General features: G+C 59.8%; 3 protein-coding genes across 14 annotated transcripts in view; 2 read left to right on the plus strand and 1 right to left on the minus strand.

Annotated features, from left to right (window-relative positions):
• The first annotated feature begins 2,060 nt into the window (after nucleotides 1-2,060).
• On the plus strand, nucleotides 2,061-10,763 carry APEH (acylaminoacyl-peptide hydrolase). 6 transcript variants are annotated; one of them, XM_049863500.1, is made up of 22 exons: nucleotides 2,061-2,164; nucleotides 2,240-2,372; nucleotides 2,926-3,052; nucleotides 3,485-3,578; nucleotides 3,678-3,753; nucleotides 3,843-4,006; nucleotides 4,170-4,307; nucleotides 4,404-4,495; nucleotides 4,573-4,613; nucleotides 4,695-4,816; nucleotides 5,430-5,490; nucleotides 6,292-6,389; nucleotides 7,028-7,103; nucleotides 7,938-8,026; nucleotides 8,403-8,541; nucleotides 9,007-9,090; nucleotides 9,171-9,251; nucleotides 9,615-9,703; nucleotides 9,814-10,004; nucleotides 10,105-10,207; nucleotides 10,303-10,409; nucleotides 10,501-10,763. In XM_049863500.1, exons 1-22 carry the CDS (start codon nucleotides 2,153-2,155, stop codon nucleotides 10,604-10,606), a joined length of 2,223 nt encoding a protein of 740 aa, XP_049719457.1. In that variant the 5' UTR covers nucleotides 2,061-2,152; the 3' UTR covers nucleotides 10,607-10,763. The 6 variants fall into 6 exon arrangements, with proteins under 6 accessions (XP_049719457.1, XP_049719459.1, XP_049719458.1 ...); XM_049863502.1 differs by having other exon boundaries at nucleotides 9,669-9,703; XM_049863501.1 differs by having other exon boundaries at nucleotides 7,028-7,079.
• A 90-nt stretch (nucleotides 10,764-10,853) lies between these two features.
• Nucleotides 10,854-16,560, minus strand: MST1 (macrophage stimulating 1). Of its 7 annotated transcripts, none has more exons than XM_049863511.1 (18): nucleotides 16,267-16,560; nucleotides 15,443-15,590; nucleotides 15,252-15,364; nucleotides 15,053-15,167; nucleotides 14,839-14,975; nucleotides 14,642-14,758; nucleotides 14,391-14,516; nucleotides 14,043-14,208; nucleotides 13,750-13,880; nucleotides 13,544-13,646; nucleotides 12,775-12,911; nucleotides 12,651-12,686; nucleotides 12,451-12,571; nucleotides 12,221-12,298; nucleotides 11,932-12,078; nucleotides 11,745-11,851; nucleotides 11,490-11,629; nucleotides 10,854-11,362 (listed from the first exon to the last, which is right to left on the minus strand). In XM_049863511.1, the coding sequence occupies exons 1-18, from the start codon at nucleotides 16,358-16,360 to the stop codon at nucleotides 11,201-11,203; spliced, it is 2,178 nt and encodes a 725-aa protein (XP_049719468.1). In that variant the 5' UTR covers nucleotides 16,361-16,560; the 3' UTR covers nucleotides 10,854-11,200. The 7 variants fall into 7 exon arrangements, with proteins under 7 accessions (XP_049719468.1, XP_049719463.1, XP_049719469.1 ...); XM_049863506.1 differs by having other exon boundaries at nucleotides 14,398-14,516; nucleotides 14,638-14,758; XM_049863512.1 differs by lacking the exon at nucleotides 13,750-13,880 and having other exon boundaries at nucleotides 14,398-14,516.
• A 118-nt stretch (nucleotides 16,561-16,678) lies between these two features.
• Nucleotides 16,679-16,964, plus strand: part of RNF123 (ring finger protein 123) — a 28,255-nt gene continuing 27,969 nt past the window's right edge. The window contains exon 1 of the mRNA XM_049863494.1: nucleotides 16,679-16,871. The gene's annotated coding sequence lies outside the window, so the exon portion shown is untranslated. The remainder of the gene's footprint in view (nucleotides 16,872-16,964) is intronic.

The following is a 16,964-nucleotide window of genomic DNA, read 5'->3' on the forward strand; positions in this document are numbered from 1 at the left end:
CAAGGCTAAAAGGAAAAGAGTGAAGGGCAAAGTTGCAGAAGTACCAGCTGCGTCCATACCAAACTGTCCAGACAGTGTGCCTCCATGAAGGCACCCAAGGAAGGTCCCAAGCTTGGACCTGCACAAGTCATTGCAGAACAATGCCTCCATTGCCTGTAGGTATCCAGGCTATTTCACACTGCTTCACAGGGCCAGGGCTTAGAGAGGCAGGTGAGTAGGTGCTGCCCCCTGGTGCTGCCAACAAGCTCTACACCTGTCTTCCCTCCAGTTCTGGCTCTGCCCACTCCAACCCTCAGACTCTAAGTCCAGACCTAAGTCCATCCCCAGACAGACGGGCGTACCTCCTTACCAGAGTTGCTAAAAAAATTTTTAAGTGCACACAAGCAAAAAGAATACCAGCCTCACCTCAGGCCCACCCCCCTCAGCTCATATTTTAATTCCTGTCCTTCCTTTCCTGTTTGTATTCCTATTTCATTTTTAAGAAGCAGCAGGAAGGTGCAGCCCCCATTTGTTTCTAGATGCTTATTCCAGGTACTTTACATGTTCATCCTTAAATCCCCAGACTCCAGAGAGATGCACAGTGAGCTTATAGGCAGTCCACTGCATACACTCTGAGGGACAGGCACCATGTTCCCGGTTTTCCTATTCTGAACAGAACTGTGATGAACATCCCAGTTTCCAACCTTTCCGCCCAGGTTGGTGGCCCAGGCCACTTTTTCTGCTCCCAGGTCCTGGTCTTTTGGGGACACAGCCCTGCCCACTTTGGGTGCTTATAAATGCAAGTGACCTCAGAAAGTGGGGACTGTTTTTACTTAGCCAATCCAATGTGGTTGATGAGGAAGGGGAAACCGAAGGCCAGGCGAGTGAGAGCTCAGTCAAAGGCAAGGTGTGGCACAGGTAATGCAGAGGCGTGGAAGGCCAGCCAGGCTTCGAGGAGATGGAGAGTACATTCCTGCTAGCCTGACTGCTGCCTGGCCTCTGCTGGGGCTTTTCCCAGACCTCCACTGTCCCAGTAGCCCACTCAATCCTGCACCATGTTCAGGACTTCTTGGCCTTCCCAGGCTCTTCTTTCCACAGTAAGCTCCCTGGTTCTTGATGCCGTTTGTCCTTACGAGGTCCTATGTATCCAAGAGCCTGGACTGAGGCCTGGGGAGGCAGGCAAAGCTCCACTCGCTCACCATCCCAGCGAGGCACCACTGAGAGGGGCAGGTGAGGGCTGCGGGAACAGATAGCTCTTGGGGCAGGCCTGGTGGCCGATAAACCCAGGCGACATCGGGAAAACTTGGCAACCGCCCCTCTTTCCCTTGCACCCTGGGCTCTGCTCTTCGAGCCCCGCCCAGAGCTGACGAGCGCCCTCCTCTCCCCGTCTGCCTGGGAGCCGCGCCCAGAAAATGCTTGCCAGACCCAGGAGCCGCGGGAGACCCATCCTGGGGCGGGCCTTGGCCCGCCCCGCCCCGTGGCCCCGCCCCTCCACCAATCGGTGTCGTTGATGGCCTTCCTCACAGCCCGCAGTTCCCGCCCCACCCCGTCCCCGGCCCCGCCCCTCACCCTGAAGCGTTCTTCGATGGCTGCCCTCACAGACCTCAGCTTCTGCCCCTCATGCTCAAAGATTCATTGGTCCGCATTCCTTTGCACCCAGCCCTTTGGCTGCGCAGAGTCACTGCCGGTCCGACCTCGCTTCTTTCGCCTCACAGCCTTGTCCTAAGGGCTCAGCGCCTGCTCGCGTAGGCCCTCTCACGTAGGCCCTTTCACTCTTCACAGATCTGTCCCTTCCTGGCCCGCCCCCATGTTCTCCTTCCTCAGGGCCAACCCCTCTCCTCGGAAGTCCCACACACTCCCCTCCCAGTAACAGGCCTGGGACCCGGCCCACAAATCCCGCCTCTCACCAGCCTGATCCTCCCCTAAAAGGGCCCGCTTCTTTCCTCGCTGTCCCCGCCCGCTCCCCTCCAGCTCTCCTGACTCACCCCGCTTCCTTAGCATAAAGGCCTCGCCCCTCGGTCAACGGTCCACGCCCTTTGGCTGAAGGCCCCGCCCTCCCAGGTCGCCGCCGAGGTCTGTGGCGGAAACTGGCTGCGCCCCAGGCTCCGCCCCTCTAAGTCGCACTTCCGGGTGCCTGCGCTCCCCGCCTGTCCCGGGCGGCCAAGTAGCAATTATGGAGCGGCAGGTGAGGGCTCGGCCCGCGGTCCCCGTGGTCCCCGCAGCCCGGACCGGGCCTGACCCTGGTGTGTCCCCTGCGCAGGTGCTGCTGAACGAGCCCGAAGAGGCGGCGGCGCTGTACCGGGGCCTTAGCCGCCAGCCCGCGCTGAGCGCCGCCTGCCTGGGCCCGGAGGTCACCACGCAGTACGGGGGCCTCTACCGGACGGTGCACACTGGTGTGTGTGTGGAGGGGAATCAGGGTGGCGGGCCCACTCCAGCACCGTGCACTGGGTTGGAGAGAACGGGAATGTGGAGGGCTGGCTACCTGAAGGTGTACACGGATGTCGGAGGAAGGTGGGGTTTGGGGGGGTGTGGGGATGGAGGAGTGTAGAAATAGGAAGGTATTACTGGTCTGTGTACACAGGTGTATGGGGAGTGTGTACTGAGCCGATATTAGATGGGGCCCATGAATGCATGGGGTGAGGCCACTAGAGTGTGCACAAGGGTTGTGGAGTAGAACTCTGACCTGGGTGTAGGGTGTGGGCCTTGTAGGGCCCTCCACCCTCCCATACACATGGGGCATGGGTGCACCTGGAGCCTCCATCTGGGGCAGCCAGGCTACCCTCAGGATCCAGGGTGGGTTCTGGGGGCAGTAGAGGGTTCTCTCCAAGAGAGGCCTGCACCCAGGGTATGTGGAGACAGATGAGGGGATGTGGAGCTGGGCTTTCCTGGGTGAGGGGCTGTGGAAGGGACTGTCCAGGTTGGGCAGCGTCAGGCCTCCCCTTGCAGAATGGACCCAGAGGGACCTTGAACGTATGGAGAACATCCGATTCTGCCGTCAGTATCTGGTGTTCCACGACGGGGACTCAGTGGTGTTTGCAGGGCCTGCAGGCAGCAGCGTGGAGACCCGGGGGGAGTAAGTGCAAGGGAGGAAGCTTGTGGACAAGGCCACAGCCATCTGCAAGCCTTTTGTGAATGCCCACCATGTGCCCCAGTACAGGCAAGGTGTTGAAGAGAGGCCAGGAGCCAGGTTCATGCCCCTGGGGAGTTCATTTGGCCTCTGGTGACATGGCCTGATAAGCACTGGAGGCTTGCTCCAAACCCCTAGCTGGTCTAGAGCCTACGGGTGTGGGAGAGGCCGGAGTGGGTAGAGCCCCTGCCCCAGGGAGGAGAGGCAAGGCCAGCTGCCATGGTGGGGCTGGGCCAGGGGGCGGGGGGGTTGTGTGCAGGGGCTGGTGTGAGGCCAAAGCTTCAAGAATCTTGTCTAAGAGCTTGTGGCTAGTGAGGGGCCTGGGCAGGGCTGTTGGTGGGTGGGAGACAATCCCAACCTGATGCCCCATGTTCTCAGACTGCTGAGCAGAGAATCTCCATCAGGTGCCATGAAAGCTGTGCTGCGTAAGGCTGGAGGCACAAGCCCTGGGGAAGAGAAGCAGTTCCTGGAAGTGAGTCTGCATGGTGCCAGGGGGCGGGCGGCTGGGGGCTCAGCCCCACAGATAAGGCTCTGTTGGAGGTGGGGCAGCCTGACGCCCAAATATTCTCAGGTCTGGGAGAAGAACCGGAAGCTTAAGAGCTTCAACTTGTCAGCACTGGAGAAACATGGGCCCGTGTACGAGGATGGTGAGGCATCTGGTTGGTGAGCAGGCCAGGTAGGCAGGAGGGGCAGCCAGAGCCCTGGGCTCCCCCTGATTGGCCCTTCGTACACCCAGACTGCTTTGGCTGCCTGTCCTGGTCGCACTCGGAGACACACTTATTGTATGTGGCAGAGAAGAAGCGCCCCAAGACTGAGTCCTTCTTTCAGAGCAAAGCCTTGGACGTCAGTGCCAGTGATGATGAAATGGCTAGGCTGAAGAAGCCAGACCAGGCCATCAAGGTGCTCATGGCCGTGGCCAGTCCCTGCAGGCCCTGCAGTGCAGCCCCGGGGCTCAGTGTGCTCCCTGCCCAAACCACCTGTCAGAACAGGGGATGCACTGGCTTCTGCAGGCAGGGCAGGGCCTTGCAGACAGGCCTGGCCACTAAGTATCTCGTATTCTCAGGGGGATCAGTTTGTGTTTTATGAAGACTGGGGAGAAAACATGGTTTCCAAAAGCACCCCTGTGCTCTGTGTGCTGGATGTTGAGAGTGGCAACATCTCTGTGCTTGAGGGGGTTCCTGAAAATGTGTCCCCTGGACAGGTCAGTGCCAACTTGGTCCACGTCACTCCTGGAGCCTGGGGGCCCTACCTGAGCTACTCCCCCTTGCTCACACCTGTCCTGTGGTCTTGTTTACAGGCATTCTGGGCTCCTGGAGACACAGGTGTAGTGTTCGTGGGCTGGTGGCATGAGCCCTTCCGACTGGGTGTCCGCTTCTGCACCAATCGCAGGTGAGAAAGTGGGGCAGGGCAGGGGGCCCTGCAGCCCAGGCTGGTCTTGAAGCTGAGTATCTCTCTGGCGGTTCCAGGTCAGCCTTGTACTATGTGGACCTCGCTGAGGGGAAGTGTGGTAAGTGAGTGGTGCCCGCGTGTGCTTTCCTGACGCACTCTGGCCTTGCCAGCCCATCGATACTGTTTCCATCTGGCCCAGAACTCCTCTCGGATGACTCCCTGGCTGTCTCTTCTCCCCGGCTGAGCCCAGACCAGTGTCGCATTGTCTACCTTAAGTACCCATCTCTGGTCCCCCATCATCAGTGTAGCCAGCTGTGCCTGGTAAGCTGGAGTTTGGGGTCGGGGGTGGGCATTGGACAGCAAGAGGAGAGGATGGAGGATGAGAGCTGAAGGGCCAGCATCATCTCCACATGGGCCCCACTGGATGCCCTCCTGTCCTGGTGCATGTCGATGTGAGTTCCGCCTGCGCTCTCCGGGTAGGGGCTAGGGGCTGAGAGCATTGGCATGGGGAATTTGCACCATCAGGGCTCACCACCTCGAGACCATCTTCTGTTTGTAGAAATGCCCCTCCCATTGATTTCTCATCTGCACATGACCAGGCTGTGTGCAAGGGGTTGGGATATAGTGGGGAGTTACTGACACACGGGAGTTGCAATAATCAGCTCAATGGCAGTGGCTGGTATAGAGTCCCAGTCCCCTGCCCAAGAAAAGCTCCAGGTCCCTGGTGAAAGTCAGAGGTATCTGCCTAGCTGAGCCCCTCTGGGCATCTTGTCCAGGTCACCAGAACGGAGGTGCATCAGATTCGGTTCACTCAAGTATCAGGTCCTCCCCTTCTTCCCCTGAGACTACCAGAGATGGGGACTGATGGCAGAGCTCTGTGCCCTGAGGGCAGTACCCATCCTCTGGTGTCCCTGACCATTGTACTCTCTCGCAGTATGACTGGTACACCAAGGTCACTTCGGTGGTGGTGGACATCGTGCCTCGGCAGCTGGGAGGTAAGGGGTACGTGGTTGGATGGGGGCAGTGGAGCCCGTGGCTCTGTATTTCCCTCCCATCTGTTTCTTCCCTGTTCCGGGCCAGTGCCCCAGCTGTTCCATCCTGGGATCTTTCCGAGGTTCCTCCCTCCCTTTTGGGCCAACTCCATGTCCAGCCTCCACAGGGAGTGGGGTCATCACCACAGGGAACAGTTCCTATGGAAGGGAGTTGGCTGGACCAAAGCTGAGATCAGAGGGATCCAAGCTGCTGGAGATTTGGATGATTTCATTCCTGTGCTGGAACTCATGTTAGATTTTTCTGGTTTTTCCAGTGGTTGGTTAAAGCCATGGCCCATTTAATGAATCTCAGAAGGCCACTAGGTTGGAGTGTCCTCCTCGACAAGTTCTGGGCCTAAGGGCACCGCATTGCCTTTCCCACCCCAGCAGCCTTTGTTCAGGCCAAGTTCCTGGTCAGCAGGGTCTCTGGGAGGGTGGCTCTTGGCCAACAGGCTTCAGCTGCGGTGTTAGGTGCTCACAGCTCTGTCTGGGGCCCTGAACCATCCCAAGAATGAGGATCTCTTGTTTTCTCGGGTCATCTCTCTTCTGGGCCCTCAGAGGCCTCTGCCCATCAGCCCCCGCGTTAGGAAGCTCCTTATCGCCAAGGATACCCTCATGTCAGGGACAGCCTCTCTACCACAAGTTGCAGGTGCCTGAGCAGGGGCCCTGGGTGAATTCCCAAAACAGCCCCACCTGCCTCATAGGCTTGAGGAACCCCCAAGCCTCCACTCCTGGATGTGGCTCCCAGCCCTCCCATCTTTGCAGAGGACTTCTCTGGGATCTACTGTAGTCTGCTGCCTCTGGGATGCTGGTCGGCTGACAGCCAGAGAGTGGTCTTTGACTCTGCTCAGCGCAGCCGGCAGGTAAGGGGCCCTGTCCGCGTGAGAGGCATCCCCTATGACACCCCTAGGAGCCTCAGGCCCCTGGGACATAGCACACACACACCCCTGGGTGGATGCCCAGCCGCAAGGTCCCACCAGCCCCTTAAGATCTTGCCTGCACCTGTCCTGGACTCCCTTCTCCTTTGTGGGGGTGGCTGCCCTGGTGCTCCCCAACAGAACCTTTGACCTTTTCTTCTGAGGCAGGAGTGCGACCCCTCCCAGGCATTTCCAGCTGGGGGAGAAGGGGACTGTAACCAGGGTGAGCCCCTGAGCACCCTGTAAGGGCAGCTGATGGAGATGGGAGTGAGTCCCGCAGGGATAGGGGTGGGTGCATCCACGGTATGCTAAGATCCTTTTGGGTATGATATCACTTGGTCCTCATGCCAGCTCAAAAAAACATTCCATACCTTGCCCAGGGCCACTCAGCAGGTTGTGATAGGGCTGGGATTTGAATCTAGGGCCTGGGCTACTCCCTACTGCACTGAGTAGCCATCACCATAGCTGCTCACAGCACTAGCCCGGGCCCAGGTGTCCCTAAGAGGGGCAGAGAGGAGGTCGGGGACACTCACAAAGCTCAGGGTTCTTGGATGTGTTGCCACACCTGGCCTTCTCTGCTGCAGGACCTGTTTGCTGTGGACACCCAGACGGGCAGTGTGACTTCCCTGACCGCTGGTGAGCAGGGCTGCAGGGGTAGGGGTAGGTATATGAGCATGTGGGGCAGTAGCGGCACTCCTGGCCACTCTGCACTACTGACTGTTCTGCAGCCTTTACTGACAGTCTCCTGAAAGCCCTGCCCTGGCGGGACCCTTACCCAGCCACCAAACTACTTCCCCTGCTCCACTGCTCTTTAGCGCTCAACTCTACCCAGACTTAGCATGGCCCCCATCCCTGCTCCTGAAACTGTTCCTACAAAACTCTGGCCAAGATTTGCCAGAGTTGTCCCTCTGCCCTCCCAAACCTTTAGGGTACCCTACTTTAGGCAGAGACAGCTCTGCTCGCCCAGGGCTCAGGAGAAGCCCTGTGTTGGCTCCCCCATCTTCCTTATACCCGGGCCTGGTGGTTCTGTGCCTGAAATGTCTTTTGAGTTCTTCACCTGCCCTGACTGTGCCTGCCCCTCCACAAAGCTGCCAAAGTATCGTTTCAAACGTGCAGCTCATCACATTTCACAGTCCTTGCTTAAGAATCATTATGGACCCCACTGTCCAGAATCAGCAACGCCCCCCTCCCCCCAGCCCTGTGGGCCCAGCTGCCACCCCTGCAGACTGTGATTCTTGAGGGGCAGATGTGCTGTGGTGGTCTGGTGTGTCCCCTGGCCCAGCTGGGGGGGCACGGCCAGTGTCTGCCAGATAGGGGGACAGAGCAGGAGGTTCACCCAGGGCCATGTGCAGTTGGGCATTTGTGAGAGGTATCTCTTTGCCCCTCAGGGTGGAAGGGGTAACTTGACATAGATTCTCCAGCCTGGAACTTGACTCTGCAGGTAGGAGATAGGAAAGGTGGTGCCCCCTGCTAAGTGGCATCTACCCTCCCCAGGGGAGCCAGCTGGAAGCTGGAAACTTCTCACAATTGACCTAGACCTCATGGTGGCACAGTTCTCCACGCCCAGCCAGCCCCCAAGCCTGGTGAGCACTGGTGAGCCCAGGGCCAGGAAGCAGTAGTTCCATGCAGGCAGATTCCCTGAGACAGTGAGCTGGTCCACGAGGCTCTGGCACCCATGGGGAGGAAGTCCTGGGCTGGGGTCTGCTCTATACAGAACAGGGTTGCCTGGGGAAGTGCCCAGTCCTCTGGTATTGCAGGACACAGGGAAATAGCAGAGCCTAGATGCTGAGGAGCTAGGTCTGTGTGTGAGTGTGAGTACCTTTGTATATACCAGCTCACAACAGGAGGCCATGCTGTGCTCTCTGGAAGTGGGTGGAAGGGCCGGTTTCTCACCCTGGGTAGAGGCAGAGGGAAAGGAAGCAGCTAAGCCATGTGTGACACACTCCTTCCCCTTGACAGAAAGTTGGGTTCCTGCCTCCTGCGGGGAAGGAGAAGTCGGTGTTTTGGGTGCCCCTGGAGGAGGCCGAGCCCATACCCGACATCCAGTGGGGCATCCGGGTGCTGCAGCCACCCCTGGAGCAAGAGAATGTGCAGTATGGTGAGCTGAGCCTGGGACATAGGCATGCCCACTCCAGGTTCCCCAGCACACAGCATCTTTTTGTATCTCATATCGTGGGCTTTCCTGGAATCACCTCTAAGAGCTTTTCTGTCCCTCTTATGGGCGATCTCGTCTAGGTGTCTGAGCAAGTGCTCGGGGTGCCAGAGCTAGGCACTACCAGGCCAGTTCATCTGTGGTAGAAAAACCAGGGCCCAAAGAAGACAGGCCTTACATGGGCGTCTGTGACCACACTTCATCCAGAATGCTGTCCCTGCAGAGACTGAGGTTCCCTGACTAGGGCAGGAGTGTGCGTCTCCCAGGGTCTCTGTGTCACAGTGTGGGCCACCTTGGCCAGGTCCCTGCATCAGAGGTTAGCCCCAGACCTGCAGCTATAGCTGAGGCCTTTGCTGAAGAAGCCCCTGGGTAGTTGCACTGGCCTTGCTGACCACTGTACTTTCCGTGCAGCTGGCCTTGACTTTGAAGCCATCCTTCTACAGCCCAGTGACCCTCCAGATAAGACCCAGGTCCCCATGGTGGTCATGCCCCATGGTAAGCATCTGGCCTAAGAGCCCCTGCCCTCCCACTGCCCCTCCTGGCTGGCCCTTTCACCCTCTGCTCCATGTCTGCAGGGGGTCCCCATTCATCCTTTGTCGCTGCCTGGATGCTGTTCCCAGCCTTGCTTTGCAAGATGGGCTTTGCAGTGCTGCTAGGTGAGTGAGCAGGATAGGGCTGTGGTGGGGTGATGAGTGGACCTGGTTTGCCATCTGCTTTGTACAAGCACCATGGGTGCCACCCTAGTCTCCAGGCCTCTCTGTAGCTTGGACCTGGTAACCACTACCAGAAACTGCCCTGGCCCAGCCTCTGGCACCACAGTATGGCAATAACGTGGACCAACTCAGGACTTCATCGAAAAGGTGCTCTGGTCACCGGGCAGCAGCCTCAAATCTCTCGATGACTTCCCCTTGACAGTCTGTGGTGTAGCTGGTCCTGGGGCCCACTTCACAGATAGGTGGGTGTCCCGGGAGCTAAAAATGTTATCTGACTACCACGTCTGGTCCCTCCTTGGCCTCCAGTGAACTATCGCGGCTCCACGGGCTTTGGCCAGGACAGTATTCTCTCCCTCCCAGGCAACGTGGGCCAGCAGGATGTGAAGGACGTCCAGGTAGCTGGGGGCTGAAGGGCAGGGGAAACAGCCTGGAAGGCGGGCCAGCGGTGTGGCTCCATCCAGCTGGGCAGGCAGCTGGCCACAGTGTGCTCTGCCCCACCCTGCAGTTTGCAGTAGAGCAGGTCCTCCAGGAGGAGCACTTCAGCGCAAGCCGTGTGGCCCTCATGGGTGGTTCCCATGGTGGCTTCCTCTCCTGCCACCTGATTGGTCAGTACCCAGAGACCTACAGTGCCTGTGTGGCCCGGAACCCCGTGATCAACATTGCCTCTATGATGGGTTCTACCGACATCCCTGACTGGTCAGTGTGCCCACAGGACCCTGCTCTCCTCCCCTCCACCCTGTAGGCCCCAGAGCCCTGGATGCCCACCCTGGCACTACATCAGCTCTGTCTCTTGCAGGTGTGTGGTGGAGGCTGGTTTCCCCTACAGCAGTGACTGCCTGCCAGACCTCAGTGTGTGGGCTGAGATGCTAGACAAGTCACCCATCAAATATGTCCCTCAGGTACGTGGTCCTCTTCCCTGTCCTGTCTGCCACCTGTCCACCCAAAGCCCAGGGCCCTGCTCACCACCACTCCCCATTCTTCCCCACACACCCAGGTGAAGACTCCACTGCTTTTGATGCTGGGCCAGGAGGACCGGCGTGTGCCCTTCAAGCAGGGCATGGAGTATTACCGTGCTCTCAAGGCCCGGAAAGTACCTGTTCGGTGAGTCCAGCAAGGGAAGTCCTGGCAGCTGGTAGGTAGGTGAGCAGGGGAGGATCCCCAAACCTCAAGCATTGCTCCCCCACACCTACAGGCTCCTGCTCTATCCCAAGAGCACCCACGGACTATCAGAGGTGGAGGTGGAGTCGGACAGCTTCATGAATGCTGTGCTCTGGCTGCGCACACACTTGGGCAGTTGAAGCTCTGCCCCCGACATGAGCGGGTCAGCCTGGTCACTCTTGGGGGGCCCCAAGGCCTCTCAGAGCAGCAAGAGGGTTCCCCTGCTCTGGACTCCATGGATAGGTGGACAGAGGAGTGTGGGCTCTATGGTCATAATAAATGAGGACATGGAGCCTGGTTCTTGCTGGTATTTTGTACCAAGTCATCCCCAACCCTCACCCTGGGGTTGGGAGACTCAAGGCTGTGGGTACAGTAGCCACGAGGCTACATCTACCTCCAGTGTGGGAGGGAGGAGGCAGTACAGCTTAGCCCCTGCCTGTCCTGACTGGGACTCTCTACCGGGCTAGCTCCCTCTGCTGCAGCCCCTTCTGACAGAAACTGCCCTACACCACCCTTCTTCTCCCAAGTGTGTCTGAGGGACTTGTGAGACCCTCTTCTTCTACAGCATCCATAGGCTAAGGTAGCCCCAGGGTCAGCTCTAGAGAGGAGTTACCAACTTGTTCCCTAGAAGCAGAGGCTAAGAAGCACCCTGCACAGGCGTAAAGAGGAAAGGTGGCTTTATGTCTGACAGGAAGCTTCATCCTCCCCCAAGGCGCATGGGGCCAAGGCCAGGCCTAGTCCAGCCGCATGACCTTATGAATCCAGTCCACAAACATGGAGACACGCGTGAAGATGGCCGGCCAGCGAAGCCGTGCGCACACTCGGTTGGGGATTACGATTCCCTCCAGGACCCAGCAGTCATGGGTAAAGCAGGCAAGCGGGCTCCCGTAGTCACCCTAGCAGGCAGGAGAACTGGTAAGGGGACCCTGGACAACAGCAGAGACTAGCCCCCTTGGGGAAGAAGTAGTCCATTTCCAGCTCCCCGCACACTCCTCAGGCTAGCCCAGGGGCCCTACCACTGACCTCACAGGCCCCCACAGGGACCAGCGGGCCTGAAGTACACATCTCGCTCTCCTTTACACGTCCTCGGTGCTTGACATTACACTCCTGGTTGGAGATGACTCTCAGCGAGGCCACGTTCAGAACCATGCCATTACCTGTGCCTACAATGTATGTGTGTGCATCGGGGGTATGGGAACAAGAAGAGGGCTCTTGGGCAGGATCCAGAGCTAGGCCTCTTGGCCGGGAACCAACCATGCCCTTACACTGTGCTCCTACCTTTTGTTTCACCCCAGCCTGCAATCTCACACTTGGTCCCTGGAGGCACCACATACCGCTCAGGGGGCAGACAGATCAGGGCCACGCGCTGGTTCAGGGTCACAGGCCTATGGTAGGAATGGGGGCATTCAAGGCCTGAGACCACACGCCCAGCACTGCCTCATACCATCCCAACCTCTCCACACACCTCTCCAGCTTGAGCAGGACAAGCTGGGAGTCTGAGGGTCCGCACACCATCTTGGCCACTGGAACCCGCTGCAGGTCTGGCTCCCCAGGCTGCGGGTTCTGGAACATCATCCCCAACCACACCTCATAGCCCAGGAGAGGCACACGGCTGGGAGAGAAGCCCTGATAGGTCAGTCTTGTCTCCCAATCTGCTGCCTCAGGGAGCACCTGTTGGATTGTCTGGGTAAAGTGGCTGGCAGGGGACAAAGTCAGGTGGTAGGACTGTGTTCCAAAACCCAAGGGAAGCTCACCAGGAGGAGAAGCACTGCCGGGCAGTCAGCACCCACTGCTCCTTCACTAGGGATCCACCACAGAAATGGTGGCCCTGCCTGGGGAAGGGACAGATAGGAGACACATGCTGGGCCTACCATCATCTGACTAGGATGCCTGAAGCAAGGGGCAGGTTTCAACCCTCCATTAGCATAACCCCAGAGGACACAGCCTCAGCTTTCTCCTGCGGAGACACGCAGTTGTGCCTCACCGGCTGCGCAGGCTGACTGTCCAGGGCGAGTTTCCAGGCTGGCCCCCTATCATGCGCAGCTTGGAGTGCCACTGATCCGGCCGATCCACCCTCAGGCCACACTCCTCAAACAGCACCTGGTCTGGAGGATGGAGTCGGTGGGATGAGATCCCACTGGGGTAGGCAAAAGGGCCCAGCCGGCTCCTGGCCCACCTGCGCACCTGGGGGCTTCAAGGTGGACAGCGGCTGTTCATCATCTGAAAGACCAAGTTTGACCAGATTAAGAGAAGTAGGCTCTGTGCTAGGGACTAGGGGTGGGACCGCGGGGCACGTGGCAGCGCTCACCACAGCGTCGCAGTGCACAGTAGTCAAATGGGGTCCCCGGGTCTGTAGTGTAGCACCAGGGCCCGTGGCGGTCCCCATCTGGGTTCCGGCAGTAGTTCTCCTCCAATTTCACGTGTGGGCCCGAGGTGGGGGTGAACCTAGACAAGAGGGGGCATAATATTGCAGCAGGTCCTCCCAAAACCCTGCTGGGCTCTGTTCCCAGAACCCCGCAGCATACAGCCCAAGGATGGGCCTTAGACCCGGCATGGCCACCAGACCCCACCAGAGGCATGTGAAGGGGGGGGGCCGAGAGGGGCATTTGCCTCAGGGCACAGGTCCAAGGGGGTGCCAGTGGGTCACTAGGGGTGTGCAGACCACACCAGGTGACACTGATAGAGGGGGTGACATCACACGGTCCAGAGATAAGTCCAAGATCAAACTATGCCGGACTTGAGCTGTGCCCAAAGCTCCTGCTGCTTCAGCCATGTTTCAGCGCTGCTCTCTGCTGCCAAGGCTCTCAGTGTCTGCCGGGATGATTCACCAGCCCGGAGGAGGCCTGGCCGACCCGGGATCCCTCCTGTCAGCCCGCCCACTGCCCAGGACACAAGCGCGCTCGCCTGCTCCTTTTCGTTTTTGCTATCAGTTTCTATTCGTCTTGAAATTTGGAGGCAGGGGCGCCAACTTAGAGATTGCCTCAGGGCGTTCGAGTGCCCCCCAATTTAGAGATTGCCCCTGGGCGCTCCTTACCCTCGCTACGCCCTTGCTCCCACCCGGGCCCGGATCGACTCACTGCGGCTTATGCGGCGTCTCCGCAGCCCAGCGCTTGCAAGGGACGCCCTTGCGGGTCTTGTTGACCGAGCCGCGGTACTGCTCGCCGGCTCCGTAGTAGCATTCTGTGGCGGGTAGGCAGCGCCCGTTAGCGCCGGTCCCCGCCCGGCCCTCCGGCTGGCTCCGCGCCTCTAGCCCGGGCTCGGTTCCCTCCGCCCGGGGCCTCACCCTCGGGCCGCACGTCGTCGGCGCAGCGCCGGATCTGGTAGCAGAAGGCCACGCGCATGCCGGGCCGCGACGTGAAGCACCAGGGCGCCTCCGAGCCGTCAGGGTTCCGGCAGAAGTTCTCCCGAAGGTCCCTGCACAGGTGCGCCCCTCAGCCCTGGCGGGGCCCCAGGCCGCAGGCTGGCAGCCTTGGGCTGGAGCCCGCCTCCGGCTCCGCCTCAGGCCCCGCCTCGGGACCGCCCCCTCCGGGCCCACCCGCGGGAGTACGTCCCCAGAGCCCCCCACCACCACCTCACTTGCACGCGTATTTCTCAGGCGCAAAACGGTGCTGATGCGGGCTCTGCGCATCCCAGCGCTGGCAGGGCACGCCCGCGGCTGTAGTATTGGCCGTGCCCCGGTAGCCCTCGCCCTTCCCGCGGAAGCAGTTAAGCGTCGTGGCCCGGCGCGGCTGTGTCTCGGTCCCTTGGATAGACCGAGGCAGGTCGGACCCCGGGCAGGAACTGGGACTCAGGCTGGGTCCCAGCCCGGCCCTCGCGGGTCTCTGGTCCTCCTGGGATTTGCTCTCTGCCCATCTCCCAGTCAGGCCCCGCCGCCTCCAGGACACGCCCCCACAGTCCCCAGGGCCCTCCCAGGCCGGGCCTCGCGCCCTACCGCAGCTGGGGAGGTCACAGAACTCTCGCTCGACCAGTGGGTCAGTGGTGTAGCACCAGGGCCTCTCAGAGCCGTCCGGATTCCGGCAGTAGTTGTCGTCCAGATTTTTGTCGAGGAATCTGGGGGCGGTAGCAAGGCATGAACTAGACCCTGGGCCTCAGGCCCCGCCCGACCCCGCGCCTGGGGTCTCAACCCTCCCCTAACCCGGCCCCCAAGGGCGTCGATCCTGCCCACGCGTACTTGCTCGGCTCGAAGGGGTGTGGGTGCGGGTGTTGCAGGTCCCAGCGCTGACATTCGCGTCCTGACTCGGTGCGGTCCACCTCGCCGCGGTAATCCTCGCCAGTGCACCAAACGCAAGTGGCTGGAAGTATGGGACCTGTGCGTTCGTGGATGGGCATGGGCCTACCCCCCTCGCCCCCCGCTGGACCCCGCGCCACTTACCTTCCCGGCAGGACTTGATGCCGCAGCTCTGGAAGCGCACGGCAGGGTCTGTCGTGTAGCACCAAGGACCTCCGGCGTCCCCTTCAGGGTTGCGGCAAAAGTTCTCCTCCAGGCCGTTTCGCAGTGTGGGCACGTACCTGAGGGAGTTGTATGGCTTTACAGTACGTGCTGCGGCAGGGGCCGGGCAGGGCCGGAGGGGAGATGTCTGTCTCACTTGTGATCAACCGGGAACTTGCGGTTCCAGCGCTGGCAGGGCAGGCCGCCCGCGGTCCTGGCCACTGTGCCCCGATACCCGGACCCATTGCCCATGATGCAGTTCCGCACGTAATCTGGGAGCAAGAGATGGACGGTCAAGGCAGCCTGAGGCCCGGGCTCCCCTATCCCCGCCCCCGCCCCTCTCCGCAGTCACTGGCCTTTCTTCTGGAAGAGATCACAGCGCTCTGAACGCTGTAGTCTTGTGTGGGGCGAGTACTGGGTCCATGGCAGCAGTTGGCAACCATGACTGCTCACGTTATAGTGGAAGGCCCTGGGGGGAGGGGCACAGGGTCAGCCAGCAGCCCAGACTCCCCTGCCTCAGCCTTATCTAGGTCCCATGGTCGCTCACCGGCAGTCCAGAAGGGGCCCACAGCGCCCGGCACACTCCTCAGCGTCTGCCACATCCTCCTGCCAAGCCCCGGGCTTCACTGCATGTAGCAGGTGCTGCAGTTCTGTACCCCGGAGCACCTGGAAGTCATTCAGTAGCGAGCGCTGCCCTGTGGGATGGGGATGTGGTTGGCACAAGGCAGGTGGGCATGCATTTATACCCACATATGAGTATATCCACATGTCCACACTTTGTTCATGCAGTGGACCAAAGCTCCAGAAGGCCTCTGGGTTGGACCGTGTGGACACATTCAAGGGCTGACCCCTTGCCCAGGGTAAGGGAAGCAAGCCCAGATGTGATATTTATCACCAGTGCCCCCATTTAGTCGACCAGGCAATGGGTTCAGGTCAGTCACATGCACTCCATGAAAGCAGTGGGTGATGGAGCTTGCCTCATCTCAACCCTCAGATAAGAATGCCAAAGCTCAGAGCCATCACATTGCCCAGTCCAGGCATTCTGACTTGACTCATTCAGTCTGGGCTCTCACAAGCATGAGGACATATACTGGGTTAGAGGAGTAGATCAGACTCAGGATGTGTGACTGCCTCATGTGGGCCTGCATCTATGTGGCCCCAACACTGCCTCAATGCTACAGCAGGTGTGTTAATAGAGACCCGGGTGGGTAGTTTGTATGTGTTTTCCCGAGGCTGCCCAACTCTACACAAAAGGCCAAGGTCACTGTTCTATGCCCAGTAGGAAAGTGAGCTTCTGGCTCAAATGGCAGGATGGGCCTGGGGCCAACTCCCTCCTGAAGGAAGATTCAGATCAGGGAGGGAAGCACTCACCAGGGGCGCCTGAACACTGTGTCAGAAGCAGCAAGAGTGGGAGCCACTCCATCTTTCTGGCTGGAAGCTGCACTGTGACCCACTGCAGCCCCATCCAAGAAGTTGTGAAACTTGTCTCTACGGGATTGGGTGGCTCTGGCTCCACACCCCCACTGCAGGCCTGCTGGGGCCTGACCAGAGACCCTATGGCAGGAGGGGGTGGGGCCACACTCAGCCCCCCTGGGTCAGGTGCAAGGGACCTCACCCTAAACAACTAGACCCCTGAGAGACCTCCCTATGTAGTGGTCCTCTAGGTCAGGTGTTGGGAAAGTTCAGTGGCGGGGCTTGAGGTACCCTGGGGTGGGGTGGGGTGGAGCCCCGCTGCAGCCTCTGCTGCCCCCAGGGACAGAGCGATGAGCTACCAGAGGCCTGGATTCCAGACCCTGGGCAGCAACCTTAAACTTGCCAAGCCTCAGTCTTCACCCTGTAGAGAACGGTCCCTTCCCCCATCTCAGCCCCGCCTGCCCCTTTTGCTGCCTTATCGGCCGCAGCTGTGGCAGGTCAGGCCCACGCCCCTGACACCAGAGCCCAGGAAGACTCCCCTCAGAGGCGCCATCCCAGGAAGGGTGAGTGAGGCCTCCCATTGGGCCTGAATAAGAGCAGGGTTGAGGGTGAGGGGTTGTGGCGACCCTGGCAAGCGCAGCCCTTGCAGCCATCCT

This window comes from Elephas maximus, chromosome 20 (assembly GCF_024166365.1).
Source record: "Elephas maximus indicus isolate mEleMax1 chromosome 20, mEleMax1 primary haplotype, whole genome shotgun sequence".
NCBI classification, from domain to species: Eukaryota; Metazoa; Chordata; class Mammalia; order Proboscidea; family Elephantidae; genus Elephas; species Elephas maximus.

Bases quoted from the DNA above. Each gene is read 5' to 3' on its own strand.
- APEH (XM_049863500.1), top strand. The intron at 7,104-7,937 runs GTAGGTATATGA...TACCCTCCCCAG, and splicing joins GCAGGGCTGCAGGGGTAGGG to GGGAGCCAGCTGGAAGCTGG. The intron at 8,542-9,006 runs GTGAGCTGAGCC...CTTTCCGTGCAG, and splicing joins GCAAGAGAATGTGCAGTATG to CTGGCCTTGACTTTGAAGCC.
- MST1 (XM_049863511.1), bottom strand. From the start codon at position 16,360: ATGGGGCTGCAGTGGGTCACAGTGCAGCTTCCAGCCAGAAAGATGGAG. The intron at 13,881-14,042 runs GTGAGGTGGTGG...GCACCTGTGCAG, and splicing joins CCTGAGAAATACGCGTGCAA to GGACCTTCGGGAGAACTTCT. The intron at 12,572-12,650 runs GTGCGCAGGTGG...TCCATCCTCCAG, and splicing joins GTCCACCTTGAAGCCCCCAG to ACCAGGTGCTGTTTGAGGAG.